Source organism: Schistocerca americana, chromosome 6 (genome assembly GCF_021461395.2).
Source record: "Schistocerca americana isolate TAMUIC-IGC-003095 chromosome 6, iqSchAmer2.1, whole genome shotgun sequence".
In the NCBI taxonomy this organism is placed as follows: Eukaryota; Metazoa; Arthropoda; class Insecta; order Orthoptera; family Acrididae; genus Schistocerca; species Schistocerca americana.
The window spans coordinates 119394756-119413977 of NC_060124.1; the positions used below are offsets into that span (position 1 = coordinate 119394756).

The 19222-nt window shown below is 43.2% G+C and overlaps 1 protein-coding gene across 1 annotated transcript in view; it reads right to left on the reverse strand.

Moving 5' to 3' along the window:
* Nucleotides 1-19222, reverse strand: part of LOC124619610 (mitochondrial basic amino acids transporter-like) — a 243155-nt gene that overhangs the window by 84118 nt on the left and 139815 nt on the right. The window contains exon 3 of the mRNA XM_047146113.1: nt 1202-1245. Coding sequence (XP_047002069.1) covers nt 1202-1245 — 44 coding nt within the window. The remainder of the gene's footprint in view (nt 1-1201; nt 1246-19222) is intronic.

Consider the following 19222-nt stretch of genomic DNA (forward strand, 5'->3'; position numbering starts at 1 on the left):
ACAATTGAGGTGAAACATGTTTAGGTATTAAAGCAACGGTACCGAGCGAGGTGGCACAGTGGTTAGCAACTGGACTCGCATTCGACAAGACGACGGTTCAAAACCGTGTCCGGACGCCCTGATTTAGGTTTTCCGTAATTTCACTAAATCGCTTCAGGCAATTTCCGGTATGGTTCCTTTGAAAGGGTACGGCTGACTTCCTTCCCCATCTTTTCCTAATACGATAGGACCGAAGATCTCGCTCTTTGGTCCCCTCCGTCCAAATCAACCACCCAACCAAAGCAACAATAACTGCGTGCTTGCAGAAAGGTGGAACCACATTTAATTCACTAGTGTTTTTTTTATGTAAATGAAAAGTCATTTTAAACGTTGTGGCTGAATCTAAGCCATTGTCATTCTCATGGGTAACACTGTCCAACCTGGTTTATATGATTTCATCTCTATACGTATTAACGGGATGATGTGTTTGATAGCCTATATCTGCCTAAACGAATGCGTTTCTTTCTCATTACTGATGTCAAAAGATGATATTTCAGATGTGGACCTGGCGTTGACTTAAACATGTGTTAACTACAGTATTATCTCCTTTCAGATTTTACATTTGTGGTTCACGTTAAACGAATGAGTTTTTCGAGTGATTTATGTAAAATATGCAGAAAAATTTTTCACTATTTCATTGTTGTTATTGTTCTCAACCAGTTACTTAATCTCGATAGAACGAAGGTTAGGGTTTAGTGTCCTGTCGATGACAACCTTATTAAAACATAACTTGAATTAAGATTGGACAGGGATAGGGCAGGAAATTGCTGTGACCCATTCAAAGGAACTATTTCATCATTAGCGTTATCTGTTGTGACAAAAGGTGGGAAAAACGAATTTGAATGCGAGTGTGGTGCCTTGAACACTGCGGAAACTTGCTCAGTAAGTTAACCTCTGTTACGCTTAATGCAATCGCCACCATTACTTACTCTGCCTTGTGATTAACAGGCAGTGTATCTCTACACAACAGATTTTACTATACATCCGTGCTAGGTATCACAAAAACTCATGATAAGACGAATTTATTTCAGGTGCTCTTATTTAAAAAAAACTGCAACTTTCGTAACAAATGTAGTTAGATGTCCCCTAGTTTCCTTTTCCATTCTACAGAACATACACAGGCATAGCTGTCGCATTATAAGCTGTGTGCGGGTATACTAACCTTTACAGTATCCAAGGGATGCCCCACTAATATCCCAGCGCAACCTGAAAAAGAACAGATACGACAAAGTTAAAATGGTAAAATATATTTACGTAATTTCTTGTCAGTGGGCATTTACAGATGTGGAAGGTAGCTGTTTTTAATACTACAATTCGCATTTATTGGAATATGGTGGATTCTAGAATCACAAGAAACATATAAAATCTTTTATTCCAGATTAACTTTTGATGATTTACAATTTCAGTTTCCTTTTCTCGCCAACAACCAAATAATAGTTTTCAGTTGTATTTTGCTGACTATGTGCGTCAACGAACGGTATCCCCCTCTGCCGTTCCTGTCTCTATGCCATCAGGATAATCTGCCTGGATAAGGATGACAAGGAAAGCTTCGAACAGTATTCACACAAATATATCAAATCTTCAGTTACAAGGAATAGCACACAACTATTACTTGTCACTGCTACGAATTAATACATGCTTTGAGTATCGTCCATCTTAAGTCGGATTTGCTGCTTTGATCGCTTTCATGTGCGACATTGCGTACTTCATGATTCAACAGCTCATCAGACATGATTCAAGCGTCGTGCATCCTGCTCCAGAGCAATGTTACACTTATCTTAACAACAAGTTTAGAAACAATTAAAGAACCTAGACGACAGTGACCGAAGAGGCCGACTACTGTCAAATAACAGCTCAATGTTGGACTGTGCAGTCATTCAGCCTACTCAACTTGTTTTTCTCTTGTGTTTGTATGTCACTGTGTATGTGTGTGTGTGTTTGGGGGGGGCGGGGGATGTGTGTGTGTTTGCGCACTCTTTCCCCCAAAACGCTTATCTTGGCCTACAGTAACGCACTATCACTCTGTGCAAACTAAATATTGTGGTTATTCTAAAACATTCTTAAATTTATATTCAATAATATAGTGAATGTTAAAATAACAATACAAGCGGAAGTGGCTGACTATTCACTAGCCTATTTACATTACATTATATTAGACCTATTCGACGGATACCACGGAGAGTGGTGTCAGGGATGTGGAAAGCTGTCAAAGAGATCATTTAATTAAATGCATTGCATTGATATACTTACTTTTCTGTGTTACAGTGATAATTTTAATTATAAATTAACCAAAACCCTTAAATTCAAAAGTTTCTGTGAAGATACCCTTCAATAGAATAGAATGAGTTGCGTACCAGTTCTTAAATTCAGTCTTAAACTCTACCACATTGTCTACAGGTCATTCAACGTACTCCAGAAGGCTGTTGAATATATGTGTACCCATGTATCTGACTCCTTTATGTTATAATGTTAACCCCTTGAAGTCTTGATTGAGATTAGTTTGGTTCCTAGTGTTATATTCATGCTTTTTCATCTTTTATGAGAAAAGATAAATACTAGAAATGACAAAGGACATTAATAAATGCATATATTGTGAAGTAATTAAAATAATAAATTTTTTTTGAAGATGCCTCTGCAGCACGTTCTACATTTAACACCTCTGAATATAAAATACAATCAAATAGAACGTGGTTCCACAAGCACTACGTTGTATACGGTCAGCAGAAGCCTCAACAGATTATGCTTTATTAATATACGAATGGGATCACTTATTCTAACCTGAGGATGGAAGAAGTGGTACTGCTATACGACTATATAGTTAATTTCGCCAGATGCACCACACCGTTCGTCACTCCCAGTCAATCTTCTTCCCACCGATAGTGGACACTGAGCGTTAACATCGAGGAGATACCGCCATGAACCACTAAGTCTTCAGCGCACTCTCAATTGATTATCACATCTGCTTAGTAATTTCATTAGATTTTCACTAGCATGGATCCCTCGGCCTTTAGTGGTGCAAATATGTTCTGGATTTGTTTCCCTGCTCAATACATACGCTACATAAATTCAAAGCCAGTCAGAGCAGACGGGCAACTTCACAGCGTAAGTACATGGGTGTGTTCGATTACCCTGAAGGCTATATACTGCGATGCATCGAATACTGTAGACTCAGTTGATAAACACCTATGGAGAATCACACTCACAAAACATCGAAATAAAAACATATCCAGAAGAGCTGTCCTTGAGTAGTCATAACACTCAAGTCCCTTTTCAGTAACCAAGGTACCAATCGGTCCCTGCCTCGGCTATGGGTTGATATTTGCCTTACACCAAGTCACACTACATAGTGACTTGGGTAGATTCCAAATGACTTCGTCGCTGGTGGATAATTTATGGAAGCACATTCCGTAGGAGGTTGAGCAACGTTTGCAGGCTGGTAGGTGCTTATCAGCTTAAGTCGAGCAGATGATCTACTTACATACAAGGCGTATCAAAATGTATGTTACAAGGCCTGTTGCTCGATAGATGTGTACCATGTGAGCATATTTTGCTAATACACTACTGGCTATTAAAATTGCTACACCACGAAGATGACGTGCTACAGACGCGAAATTTAACCGACAGGAAGAAGATGCTGTGATACATAATGATTAGCTTTCCAGAGCATTCAGACAAGGTTGGCGCCGCAGGCGACACCTACAACGTGCTGACATGAGGAAAGTTTCCAACCGATTTCTCATACACAAACACCAGTTGACCGGCGTTGCCTGGTGAAACGTTGTTGTGATGCCTCGTGTAAGGAGGAGAAATGCGTACTACACGTTTCCGACTTTGATAAAGGTCGGGTTGTAGCCTACCGCGATTGCGGTTTATCGTATCGCGACATTGCTGCTCGCGTTGGTCGAGATCCAATGACTGTTAGCAGAATATGGAATCGGTTGGTTCAGGAGAGTAATACGGAACGCCGTGCTGGATCCCAACAGCCTCGTATCACTAGCAGTCGATATGACAGGCATCTTATCCGCATGGCTGTAACGGATCGTACAGCCACGTCTCAATCCCTGAGTCAACAGATGGGGACGTTTGCAAGACAACAACCATCTGCACGAACAGTTCGACGACGTTTGCAGCAGCATAGACTATCAGCTCGGAAATCATGGCTGCGGGTACCCTTGACGTTGCATCACAGACAGGAGCGCCTGCGATGGTGTACTCAACGACGAACCTGGGTGCACGAATGGCAAAACGTCATTTTTTCGGATGTATCCAGGTTCTGTTTACAGCATCATGATGGTTGCATCCGTGTTTGATGACATCGCGGTGAACGTACATTGGAAGCGTGTATTCGTCATCGCCAGACTGGCGTATCACCCAGCGTGATGCTGTGGGGTGCCATTGATTGCACTTCTCGGTCACCTCTTGTTGTAGCAATTTTAATGGCCAGTAGTGTAAACGTATGATCGATCACGTTCGTTTGCGTGCTAGCGTCACTGAAATGTGTAGGAGGGCGTGGGCAGTTTGAATCACACGATCTAAAAAGTGAGAAAAGGAGACAATGTAAATAACAATCGCTCTGAGGCTACCGTGGCGCCAGGGCTTCCGAAACGAGACTGTTGGTTAACAAAGCAACACAAATAATCGTCAGAGGAAATTGTGTGTGTACTGTGAGGCGGGATTGTTTACCACTGGTACAGCTTCATTTATTACATGACACACACTGCAGTCCACAGTCTTGCATAAACAACGGGAGATCACAGTGCTGTGTTGTGTTCCACAGCTTCATACTGTACGTAGTTTTCAGTCATTCGTGCGGCTATTATAAACCGGGAATAAAAAACGGCGGCCATGTACAAAACTGCAGAGGACACCTACATGCTTCTCGTGTAGGGCAATATGTAAGAGAGGCTTCTTCATACGAAGAATGTCACCCCAACAGGTGCCACCCAGCTCACACCATAACTGCAAGACAGGAGAGGCGTTTATGTGAAACGGGCAGTTTACATCCTAACGGTCAGGATATTGGACGTCCGCTGACACGCTGTAGGTAAGAATTTGAAGAAGTGTTACGTCAGCACTTTCCAGAGCATCCTTCTAAGAGCACCCGAGCTGTAGTACAAAGCTTGGGTGTGAACCAGATGTCACTGTGGCACGTTCTGAACGATGATAACCTTCATCGCTACAGATTCCAGAAGATTCATGCGATAACTCAGGATGACTTCACTCGCCATGTCAACTTTTTCAGACGGCTACTCAAACAAAACTTTCTACGACGTGTCCTGTTTTCTGATGAGTGCACCTTTACACCAGAAACAGCCATGTTTGGATGGAAGAAAATCCTCACAGACTACATGTCCGAGGCCACCGGTGTCACTTTGGTGTCATGGTGTGGGTTAAGTTTCATTGATGTCCACGACATAGGTCCGTACCTAATTTCTGTACGTGTTGATGGTCCCAATTACCTTACATTTCTGCAAGAAGTATTATACCTTGTATGTCTGTGAGAGGTCTTAACTGGGTTGTTGGACTAAGTGCCTTTGGACATCCATAGTGCAATGTGTTTCCAGCAGGATGACGCTCCAGCATATTTCACTGTGTAGTATGTGATAATTTGAATGACATCTTTGACAAGAGGTGGATTGGTCATGGAGGCCCAGTGGCCTTGCCCTGTCTCTCACCGGATCTGAAACCACTGGTTTTTCATCTCTGTGGTTACATGAAAACCCTGATGTATGAGACACCCGTGTAGTCACCACAAGATCTTATGGCACGAATACAAGTAACAGTTGGAGCAATCAGTGAAATGCCAGGAGTTTTCCCAAGGACTGGGGAAGACACCATATTGAGCAACTTTTGTAAGTGAATTATATTAGTGTGTTCTGACAGTAACGTACATTGTCTCCTTTATCCCCTGCCTAGCTTGCATGGTCCAAGCTGCCTACGTCCTCCTCCAGACTTCAGAGACGTTAGCACGCAAACGAAGCGTTTTCGATATAAGTTTATTAGCAAAATATGTTCACGTGGTACCTATTTACCAACCACCACACCTTGTAACATACCTTTTGATTCACCCTGTGCTAATGAATGGGACAGACTTGTCAGAGCAACAAACCATAATATTTCCAATCTCTCGTTCTCATCTATGTTTTCGGGCGGTTTCCTTTAGTTGTAAGGCAAATGCCAGAACTACCAGTCCCCTTCCGAGTATTCCCAACAGCGAACTTCCTTGCCCGACTCCCAGCTCTTCGTGATCTGCACGAAAAGATCCTGCCTTGTAATAGGCCAAGATTTGAAATAGTCCACATTGTTTGTTTCTTACTGTTCGCAGTGAAGTATAAAAAAGTGCACTGTTGTTTCGGTATATGTGAGAATCTGACGTACACTGTGGGCTCGTGCTGGATGGCACCCACCCGAGTGGTTAAGTCATTTCAAGATGCTTATTGCCTTTGCCTTCTAATTTTTTACTTAGGGTTAACGTGGCAGCTGCAAATGAAATATGAGGCTCAGAACTTCACCGAATGTTTAAAACTGTTAGTTTTTTATCGATACACCTGCTTCAATGATCAGACTCATTATACACTGATATGCAGTCACATACGCCCATTACTGTCGTTATTGTAAATCTGCCTCTGTAGGGACACACATTAACACAAACGAACAGCAAGTTAAAGACCTGCACTCCTAGCCAAAAACGAGACTCGAACGAGCAACCGCTACTTTTAGAAGTTGGTAAGTCTCAGAGTAAAATAGTGGTTGATCACCATAGGTCAGGATCAGCTGTTTAGCAAGACCGTATTTTTTTCGGATATACGTGTATTTGATTTGCAATTAGCCATTCTGCTGTAGTAACCAATGAAAGCAATCTCACCTTTTATTGTTATTTGTGGGCACTATGTTCAAATCTATCCGAAACAGCCAATTGCAAATGTGTCCTTTTACACTACTAATGGACAGTTAATATTCGGTGTGGAGGCGCTGTTCGAAGCTTCAAATATAGCTGTCACATACATATGTAATTATTCTAGGAACAGCTTCAACAGTCTCAGCGCAATGTCTTAATTTAGATTCACTATGAGCGCTAGCTATTCTTCAGCCATTTTTTCTTAGCTGGTTCCAAAATCCAATTCACTAACTCATTTGGCATTTCAAACGCATATATAAATCTCACAAAGCGAATACATAACCAAAAAATAAAATAAAATATGTGTGAAAATGATTGGGAGAATCTAAACAATGAATATGACTTCACAAATTATTGCCTCAAGTATAAGTTTAATAATTCTCTGTCGCTGCTTGCTACAGTATTTTTCTCGTCTCACCGCCGTAGAAATATGTCAAAAGCACACTGCTTGGTACTGTTATTCTCTCATCTGATCGTCCTAGAAATACGTCAAAAGCAAAGTTGACGGAACATTTTATTTGTCTCAGCATTCGCACCCGTGCTGTTACAGTCGCACCAGATGCACTAGCTGTGTACTTTAAGCGAGAAAGTTTTAAAAGCACCCCGCTCGCCGTTTCACATCGATAGTGACTGTAACTTCTCTAGCAAAAATTAGTAACACAATATGCAGATCATAAGTAGCACAATTAAATAGAAACGAAAGAAAGAAAAAAAGCCACCCATGACAAAAGCAACAGCAAACCTTGCAGTACGTTTGCGGAAGAACTAGCTCACGTTCCAGCAGCAGTTTATCGTAGGTATTAGGAGCAACGAAGCTTTAAACTGATTGGAAAAGTGCAGGTTATTGTCGGTTTCAAAAAGATTCGCCGGAGTGTGGCACATCATTATTTAAAGGCCTATAACCCACGATTAAATGCTTTAGAATTGTCGTACATGTTTTATTTATTTTATCTTATTTATTTATCATATTCTGTGGAACCATGTGATCTAAAGCCACTTGGTCATGGAACGAGTTAGAACATAGCTTACAGAATGCTGACTAGAATATTTATAAACAAAGAATTAAAGAACCAATAAAACAGGAAAAAACACAATATAGGAATAAATAATACATTTGACGGATCAGTTCTCGACTGCTGCAAGAAACTCCTGTACAGAGTAAAAGGAATGTGCCATAAGGAAAACTTTCAACTAGAATTTGAAAACTTGAGGCCTATCCTCCAATTTTTTCAGTTCTACTGGCAGCCTGTTGAACGTGAAAATTTCTGAATAGTGCACACCTTACTGTGCAGAACATAATAAAGTGTTATGCCAGTGCATATTGTTTTTCGGTCTACAGTTCACTGAATGAATTTTGTAGCTTCTTCTGAGTGAGGCAATATTGTCAACAACAATTTGAATGAGGAAATATATTAGGATCACTCATAAATCCTCAGACCGTAAAACGAAAACCGCTGAAGGAATCATAATGCGATTGCCTACGGATGAAGGTGTGGTTCATATAAGAGCTCTGACGCCCCAAACTCGCCGGTAGAAGAACATGGGCGCACACCCACACCCACATGACGACAGAGCGAGCATGTGTAGACGGTCCACTGCACTCAGTCGTCCTGAAAACAGAGAAACGGAGGCTTCAAAGAAGAGCAAGACAGCAAGACGTGTTGTGCGTTTCCTTAAAGCGGAAGGGGTGCGCAGAATGGAAATTCGTGGAAGAGCGGCACATTTCTACGGAGGGTACTGTATGTCCATTGCAGTTCCGATGCTCAGTCATTTCTCTAGGGCAAAGGCTGCCACTGTAGCTCACCGGACTTCAATAATGAGAGGATCCACCAGCTGGACAATGGTACCCGTTATGTGGTTTCAGATCGGTCGTCATCGGCCAACGACATCTCTTGCTCTTTAAATCGCTTTTACCACACCTTGACCCTTGAAACGGACATGCAGTACTCTTAGTACACCTCCGCCAATCATTGATGAATTTCCGTTGCAAATTCGTCTGAACATCTCAGAGTAGAATACTCACACTATTTCCTCAATTATTTGTTCGATGTTTTCCAGTCTCTGACTCTCCAGCAGTTATTGTCCTCTGCATTTTTCTCTAGTCATTCCTTGAGGTCTTAACACATGTCCTATCATACCGTACCATCTTCTTGACAGTGTTTTCCATACATTCCTTTCTTCGCCCATTCTGCGGAGAACCTTCTCAATACCTTCTGTTATCAGTTTACAATTTCAACATCCTTCTACAGAATTATATTTCAGACGCTGCAATTCTCTTCCTTTTTTTCGGTGTTCCCACTATCAGTGACTCATTACCATAGATTGCCGTCCTCCAAACATACATTCTCCTCAAATTAAGGTCTATGTTTGACATAAGTAGACTTCTTTTTGCCACGAATACCCTCTTTGCCTGTGCAAGTCTGCGTTTTATGTCCTCCACTGGGGGCCGAATCCTGGGTTCGGTGTGGGGCGGCGGTGGGGTGAGTGGACTGCTGTAGCCTGTTGTGGGGTTGTGTACCACTGAGGAATACGGCGGGGACGAAGCCTCTCTGTCGTTTCTAGGTCCCCAGTTCAATAAAAATACATTATCAAAATGTCTCTGTAAAAAGCAGACTACCATCGCGTCATTTCAGCGACAAGTTTTTATTCTAGAAGTACTTACATCTGATAATCAAAATTAAAGATTACTTTGTTATAATTAATCATTTTGTATCTTCCTTTCTGTTGATAATATGTTTATGTCTGTAGTTACCTTCTTCCAAATAGTACTCCGATACATACCAAAAAAATTTCAGACCTCTAGCTCATATCTATTTCTTGTGCATAAAGTAAACATGTCAGAAAAATTAATTCGCGCGAAATTCAATTTTTGATCTATGATTCATCCTCTGTTGTTCCCAATACACTCCAGTTGCATAATCTTCTTGGCTTACATGTTCGTGATCTTCTGTCTTTCTGTTCTTCTTTCTCCTTGTTGTTCTGGCGTCTTTTGTTGCCCCAAGGTCCCTCTTTTCAGCTTCACCCACTCTTATTGAATCAATTGCCAACAGTAATGGTCTAATATTAAACCCAGGATATGTTCCTAGCAACTCTAGAACTTCGCATCATCTAACTGCCCCACATTTAAAAAAAAGTTACAGGCATAACAAATTTAGAGAACGACAAAACAGCGGCAACTCAAACTACAGAAAAGTTTGTACGGAAAAAAAACGTACGAAAACCAAAGATATGCAACGGAAACATAAAAGCATTGCAAAGCGTATCTCGTAACAGGGTTGTCTACTTGAGAACCACTTGTATAGTATGTGTTTCTCGAACAGGAGTCTGATGACAACATTGAGATGTGGAAGCAGCGGAAGCTTGGATGTGAACACAGACCGAGGGACATTTAAGTTTGTTCCTGATTTCCAATTTAGTTCTTTTAACCAGCATTTTGTTCAAGAATCTCTAAACATTGATTTAAGATTAAAAACTAATTTTTTCAAGCGGATTCACAGGCAAGGACCCTTCAAACTAATGTTGTCGTTTTTGCTCTCTGCCAAAAACATGGCAAATATGGAGACTTGAGTAAGCCGTCGAACGTTGAGCGTTGAGCGTGCCGAGTTTCTGACGTCATAGCGTGGAATAGCACGTTCGGGAGTCTTTCCGAACGTGCAGAGCAATATCTGGCATGCCAGGTGTTCTCAGCGTGCGTCTGAGCGTTGACCAATGAGATGGCACAACGTCACCTACGTCACACGCACGCCAACTCCCTTCAGTACAGAGTTGTGAAGCGTCATATTGGTATTCATTTCAAGCATATACCTATATATGTCCTATCTGAGCACCAGCAAATTGAGAATCACTCGAACAGGCGTTGTTAACTGTGTGATTCGTTGCAATAAAATAATGAGAAACATCATATTCGTGGCAAAAGAATTATTGTCTCTTCCATATTATGATACTATGCCTTTTGAAGGCAACGACACACTGAGAATCCACCAAAAACGCATTGTTCTTGGTACATTTTTTATAATTAAATTTCAATTAGTAACATAGCTATGATTAAAGATTTTAAGCAAGCGGCAGCATGCTACGATTGGCTAAGATGTATGTGTTGTCGGTTCACCGTAGTGAGTAGCATTACTAGTTCCTGCACGATATGAATGTCATGGCGCTCGTTCGCGTCTTCCCCCGTCTAAAATTTTTTCCTAACATTCGCATTTTTAGTAGATTCTGATGCTTTATTATTAGTTTAATATAAGTATATATTATAATATTTGATGTTATGTAAATACACTACTGGCCATTAAAATTGCTACACCAAGAGGAAACGCAGATGATAAACGGGTATACACTGGACAAATATATTATACTATAACTGACATGTGATTACATTTTCACGCAATTTGGGTGGATAGATACTGAGAAATCAGTACCCAGAGCAACCACCTCTGGCCGTAATAACGGCCTTGATAAGCCTGGGCATTGATTCAAGCTTGAATGGCGTGTACAGGTACAGCTGCAAATGCAGCTTCAACACGATACCACAGTTCATCAAGAATAGTGACTGGCGTATCACCATTGACCAGACGTTTTCAGTTGGCGAGAGATCTGGAGAATGTGCTGACCAGGGCAGCCGAACATTTTCTGTATCCAGAAAAGCCTGTACAGGACCTGCAACATGCGGTCGTGCATTATCCTGCTGAAATGTAGGGTTTCGCAGGGATCGAATGAATGGTAGAGCCACGGGTCGTAAAACCTCTGAAATGTAACGTCCACTGTTCAAAGTGCCGTCAATGCGAACAAGAGGTGACCGAGACGTGTAACCAATGGCACCCAATACCATCACGCCGGGTGATACGCCAATATGGCGATGACGAATACACGCTTCCAATGTGCGTTCACCGCGATGTCGTCAAACGCGGATGCGACCATCATGATGCTGTAAACAGAACCTGGATTCATCCGAAAAAATGACGTTTTGCCATTCGTGCACCCAGGTTCGTCATTGAGTACACCATCTCAGGCGCTCCTGTCTGTGATGCAGCGTCAAGGGTAACCGCAGCCATGGTTTCCGAGCTGATAGTCCATGCTGCTGCAAACGTCGTCGAACTGTTCGTGCAGATGGTTGTTGTTTTGCTAACGTCCCCATCTGTTGATTCAGGCATCGAGACGTGGCTGCACGATCCTTTACAGCCATGCGCATCAGATGCCTGTCGTCTCGACTGCTAGTGATACGAGGCCGTTGGGATCCAGCACGGCGTTCCGTATTATCCTCCTGAACCCACCGATCCCATATTCTGCTAACAGTCATTGGATCTCGTCCAACGCGAGCAGCAATGTCGCGATACGATAAACGGCAATCGCGATAGCCTCCTTACACGAGGCATCACAACAACTTTTCATCAGGCAACGCCGGTCACATGCTGTTTGTGTATGAGAAACCGGTTGGAAACTTTCCTCATGTCAGCACGTTGTAGGTGTCGCCACCGGCGCCAACCTTGTGCGAATGCTCTGAAAAGCTAATGATTTGCATATAACAGCATCTTCTTCCTGTCGGTTAAATTTCGCGTCTGTAGCTCGTCATCTTCGTGGTGTAGCAGTTTTAATGGCCAGTAGTGTATAAGTTCACCTTTTCTTGAGGAGTGAGTTTGTTCAATTCGCTTAATCTACAGGACAGCTTGCACTACTTGTATAAAGATATTTTGCTCCTTTTTCTTTTACGTATCGTAATTCACATCTTGCAGAGATTCTGCTACTAGGTAGGAACAGTGATAGTAAGAATGACCTTGGGGTTTTACTATAATGTGGGAATGATGAAATAATGTTTATCATATGTGGAGAGCTGTTGCAAATTTGCATCGCACTGTTTTTAATGGAACGTTTATAAGCCTGTGTCATTGATCGGACGTGGTACTTTCCTTTACGTCTCAAAACATGTACGTGGATATGGAAGTTTTTATTTGTGTATATTACATATAGAACAACTTGACTAGCATATAGACAATGGAGGAAATGTGATAGAATTAAGGTGGGAATTTTGCGCGCGCCCGATTAGTAAACAGTGTGATTTACGAACTAGAAAAAATGGTTCAAATGGCTCTGAGCACTATGGGACTTAACATCTAAGGTCATCAGTCCCCTAGAACTTAGAACTACTTAAACCTAACTAACCTAAGGACATCACACACATCCATGCCCGAGGCAGGATTCGAACCTGCGACCGTAGCGGTCACGCGGTTCCAGACTGTAGCGCCTTTAACCGCTTGGCCACCCCGGCCGGCTACGAACTAGAATCATCCCGCAACTGCCGCTGGAGTGCATTGTGTTCGCTTATACCACGTTGGGGTCCACGTACCGTATGCACAAGTCGCATCGTTTCTTATCGCTCACCAGCACGATGGACTCAACACGCTCAACGTTGACGTTCGACAGCACGGTCCGTGTGCCGACGGCTTAAAGGTACGTCTTGCTATGTCCAGGAAAGCCGGTGCAGTACACGTGCGGAGATAAACCTGCCGCATGGCTTTTTCATGTTTCACGGAAGAATAAATTGGCGAGACGTGGAGGCGGCTGTGGCATTTACACGGCACTCAGCCGGCGGCCCACTCGTGGACCCGCCCGCGCGGGGTTCGCCGCGGCGCCGTAAAGCGGTATCAGGGGGTGCCGGCCGCTCGTAGCCGCCGAATTAGCGCAATCGCGCCGTAAACGCAGCCTCCGGTCCAGAGCAGCAGCTGGCGGGTGGCAGAAGGCGGGGCGGCGGTCAGCGGCCGTGCGGGCTGCAGCGAGGTCGCTGTACGGGACCTCCAGCAGGGACGCGAGACGGGCGTCCGGCACAGGGACTGTGACGAAACAGCAGCGGCAAGTAACATCGCTTCACCGCAAATTGGAGTCCTCATAAGAAACGGTTTCAATCGCAAGACTGAAGAGCCGAGCACGGCACGTGCCAAAATCCGACTTCCCAGAAAATTCGAGCAGTGAAAGAGAGGTGAAAATAAGCGAATTCCTGTTCCGGCTTATTTGTAGATACTCAACCGTTTCTGAAAAAAAAATGCATGTCCGAAGGAACATAGCATCGCAATCCGGTTATGACACAGGCACTACAATATCGTATTGATCCACCGACACTGGGCAAGCGACTATGAATTAAAATGTCTCCTCTGTACGGGAATATACGCTACTGACCATTAAAATCGCTACACCACGAAGATGACGAGCTACAGACGCGAAATTTCACCGACAGGAAGAAGATGCTGTGATATGCAAATGATTAGTATTCACACAAGGTTGACGCCGGTGGCGACACCTACAACGTGCTGACATGAGGAAAGTTTCCAACCGATTTCTCATACACAAACAGCATGTGACCGGCGTTGCCTGATGAAAAGTTGTTGTGATGCCTCGTGTAAGGAGGAGAAATGCATACCATCACGTTTCCGACCTTGATAAAGGTCGGATTGTAGCCTATCGCGATTGCCGTTTATCGTATCGCGACATTGCTGCTCGCGTTGGACGAGATCCAATGACTGTTAGCAGAATATGGAATCGGTGGGTTCAGGAGGATAATACGGAACGCCGTGCTGGATCCCAACGGCCTCGTATCACTAGCAGTCGAGACGACAGGCATCTTATCTGCATGGCTGTAACGGATCGTGCAGCCACGTCTCGATGCCTGAATCAACAGATGGGGACGTTAGCAAGACAACAACCATCTGCACGAACAGTTCGACGACGTTTGCAGCAGCATGGACTATCAGCTCGGAGACCATGGCTGCGGTTACCCTTGACGCTGCATCACAGACAGGAGCGCCTGAGATGGTGTACTCAATGACGAACCTGGGTGCACGAATGGCAAAACGTCATTTTTTCGGATGAATCCAGGTTCTGTTTACAGCATCATGATGGTCGCATCCGCGTTTGACGACATCGCGGTGAACGCACATTGGAAGCGTGTATTCGTCATCGCCATATTGGCGTATCACCCGACGTGATGGTATGGAGTGCCATTGGTTACACGTCTCGGTCACCTCGTGTTCGCATTGACGGCACTTTGAACAGTAGACGTTACATTTCACATGTGTTAAGAACCTAGGCTCTACCCTTCATTCGATCCCTGCGAAACACTATATTTCAGCAGGATAATGCACGACCGCATGTTGCAGATCATGTACGGGCCTTTCTGGATACAGAAAATGTTCGACTGCTGCCCTGGCCAGCACATTCTCCAGATCTCTCACCAATTGAAAACGTCTAGTCAATGGTGGCCGAGCAACTGGCTCGTCACAATACGCCAGTCACTACTGTTGATGAACTGTGGTATCGTGTTGAAGCTGCATGGGCAGCTGTACGTGCACACGCCATCCAAGCTCTGTTTGACTCAATGCCCAGGCGTATCGAGGCCGTTATTACGGCCCGAGGTGTTTGTGCTGGGTACTGATTTCTCAGGATTTATGCACCCAAATTGCGTCGAAATGTAATCACATGTCAGTTCTAGTATAATATATTTGTCCAGTGTATACCCGTTTATCATCTGCATTTCTTCTTGGTGTAGCAATTTTAATGGCCAGTAGTGTACATAACAGATGTACGGGTACAGGTTGAAGACACATGGTTGACGGCATGGGTCTGGCCGTTAGTCGTGCTCGGATGGCCAAATGGTAAAGTGGTCGCTCGCGATAATCGGGAAATCCGAGTTCGAGTCCTAGTTCTGCACAAACTTTCATTGTCGTCATTCAGTTATACGGCTGGCTGTTGTCCATATTCGCAACTGGGAATATAGTTCATGTATTTCATAACTAATGTAATCGCCGCAGTGCCTGTTACATTGCATCGTAATTCGGAATAATACGGGCACTGCAATATCGTATTGTCTCAATAAATATGTCCTTCCTGGTTGGGAATATACAGAGTGCACATGTGAAAGTTGTGACTCAAGGACGACGACATATGTAAGTTTGGGTCGGCCGTGATGTGTGCGTGGATAGCCGAAGCCGTTAAGCCGACTGCTCCTGTGGGGTTGTAAATCCGAGTTTGACTCCTGCACAAATTTTCGTTGTCGTCATTCTAATTACAGCTGAAGTTGGTCGATATTCACAACTGCAAAGACGTATCCTGTGTGTTGTGCAATGACTGCAGATCAAGTGGTAACGAAACACGTATCTATTCTGTATGAGCTGTAAATAAATAGTTGCCATTATTAAAGTTCCAGCCCTCGTATATGGCAAGAATGGTAAAACATGTTGTCGTTTTCCCCCTGACCAGGATACAAAATGGCATATTCCAGTAGCATAACGCAAGACCCTACACTGTAGTTCATCCCACAAACGTCATAAAGGAAGCATGGATCCTCGACTGGTCTGGAATTTGTCACCCATGGAGTGCGTCTGTGATGTGATGAGAAGACATGCACGGAGGCATGCTCGAAAGTAATGCCTCCGAATTTTTTATTTTGTTCTCATTATCGGATGAGGCATTACATGTTATGCATATTATTCGGTCGACGTTCCCTCTTAGCTGACGTACGTTACAACCCTATGTCGCTAAAGGGCTCCAAATTACAGCGTATAACATGGCGGTGTAATGTCACCATGTCGGTGCATGAGAAACAGCGTGCTGCAATCGAGTTTCTAAGTGAAAGCACGAATTCGAATAGTTCGTCCACACAAGGATCGTCTCCTCCTTCCGCATGACAGTACCATGCCACACACGAGGGCCTCGACATGTGCAACAATTCGTTGCCTAGGGTGCACTGTCATCGATCATCCTTCATACAGTCCCGAATGCAGTCCCGACTTGGTCCCAGCCAATTTTCATCTGCTTATAAAAATTAGAGTACACCTTCGCTGACTTCAGTTTGATAGTGATGAAGCGGTGTAAGGGGAGGTGAAGTTATAGCTCCATCAACAAAGTCAATCATACTGCAATAGCGGAATCAAGAAACTGGTCTCACATTGGGAGATATATGTTCATGGCCAGGGTGACTATGCTGGGAAAGAAATGTGTAGACATGACGAATAAAGACGTAGAATTTTAACCAAGTCTGTTTCGTTTAAAAAGCTTCAAGAATTTTCAGATTAAAAAATTCGGAGGCATTGCTTTTCAGCCGTCCTCGTGCTTTCATATCACCTTCCAGCCAGGAAGTGACAGTGCATACGTTGTAAACAAGTGACAATGCATATGTTATACACATGGCAAGAAATTCCTAAAGCTGTAATCTGGAGGCTGTTTGCTTCTACGTCACAAGAAGTACAAGAGTGTATTCGCGCCAGAGGGAATGGCGCTTCATAACGATGACGATGATGATGAGCATCAGTTCTGAATGGAACGAAAGTTTAATCATTTAATACTCGCTGTTTGATGAACATGTCCACGAAGTTTGATGTATGTCGGAATGGTACTTCGTGGTGTAATATTTTCCATTTCCACTGGGAAAATTCGAAGCTCCACCGTTATTTGGGGTTACGTGAAACTGTTGTGTAAGCCACTTCAAACGCCGCGAAAGGCACCATCTCCAATACTAACATGCCACGGTGTTCAAACCAACCTTCAGGTCGAAGACCTCCTTAATCTGTTCTAGTCTGTAGCCCTAGCATAGGCTTCAAACACTCACTGTTTACAAAGAGTAAACTGTGAGTGTGTAAAGTGCAAATGCAGAGCTCTAGGCGAAACTATGTAACACCGATGCATAGGACTGCAGAAATTTCAACATCATTGCTATCCTGACAGTAATGATTATTAATTAAAAACCGTAATTGTCATCTGATGCTTGATCAAAACGTCCTAAACAAGTAATAATTGAAGAATTAAAGTGAAGTTAATTGTTGAGTTTATTTATTTATAGCTGCAATACGTAGTCCCAGTAGCAGCCGGTGATACATATTTATGCGCAAATTCTCGGCATTTCTCTTGTTGTAAACAAAGTCACAGTCGCTGAACGCAGGCCGTCGATGTCCCAGAGGAACTGGTTGCCAGCGACCCATTATCGTTGTAGCGAAACAGTGGCAGGGAGGGGCGAAAAAGGATCTCTCTGGTCACAGAGATAAGGCTGCCCTTCTCCGCAACTGCGTCTTGGCCGTCACGTCGCCAACGCGTGGATTTGGTCGACTCACACTGTTCACCAGCACAATCCGGCTAGCATTTTTAAGGAACGAATCGCCGCAAATGACGCGCTTGATTGCGGGTTACATAATTATACGACCGAGAAACCAGTGACCGTGTTTTACTGTCCCCTTTTTATTGACATCAAGGAGTCTATGGGAGACACCTGTAAATGAAGCTGCAGACGGTTTGTCTTTAGTGTTGTGATCGTCACAAAGAAATTGATGTAGGTAACACTGTGACAGATTCACTCAATGCAAGTTAGCAGAAATCTTCCGCAAGATAGATGTATCCCTTTTGCAGCTATCTTCAAGAAAACGTTGTGAAGGCAATCATCAGATACAGTATAGTTCATGTGCTGATCGTTCTCAGATAATCACATACACAGACAGAATTGCTAGTCAGTTTGGTCTAGGTCCAGTAGAAATGAAGAACTCGATTTTTTTTCCAAACAGTGAGAAAATACACTCCAATACTCCCTCGTCAAGTGACTTATTTACATTTAAAGCGAGAATTGTAAAAGATCGGTAACTGCAAGGTATCTTTTATGGTGTCCTATCAGCTGATTACGCTATTTTTATGCGTCGATCGTGTCGCCTACTCTTCTTTATTTCGACTTGCATTTCCACTGAATACAGGTCCCAAAAAAGTCTGTTGACACTCTGAAATAATCCTATACATATTCACCTGCTTTTTCTATTACACGTGAAGTAAAATGTCAAGATAGATTCGAAATATTTTTGTATCAGCATCCTTTTCGTACCTCCTTCTGCTAAATCGATAACTATAGTGCAGTTGTCTCCAGTGATCTACATATATTATGAATTTATTTTCTCTACAATAAAAATTAAGAGACTAGCGCAATTTCTTCTTTTTTTCTTTTCAGAGTAACAGCATTTGGATTTTTTCGCTCTTGATCGTGCCAACATCAGCAGTAAAGACCTATCAGCGTCTCATATCATCGTCTAGTTTTATTAATTGCTCCTGACACTCATAGGTTGTTAAAAGACGACCTTAATATAATTCTAGTTTTCCCTCATCTACATGATTAACCACTTTCGTTTCCAGATTAATTGTAACATATTGTCCGCCTGCTTAGCTGGGTGGTAACGTGCTCGCCTCCCATGCAAGCGTGTCCTGGTCGATTCCCGGCCGGTTTGGAGATTTTCTTCGCTCGGGGACTGAGTGTTGTGTTGTCATCATCAT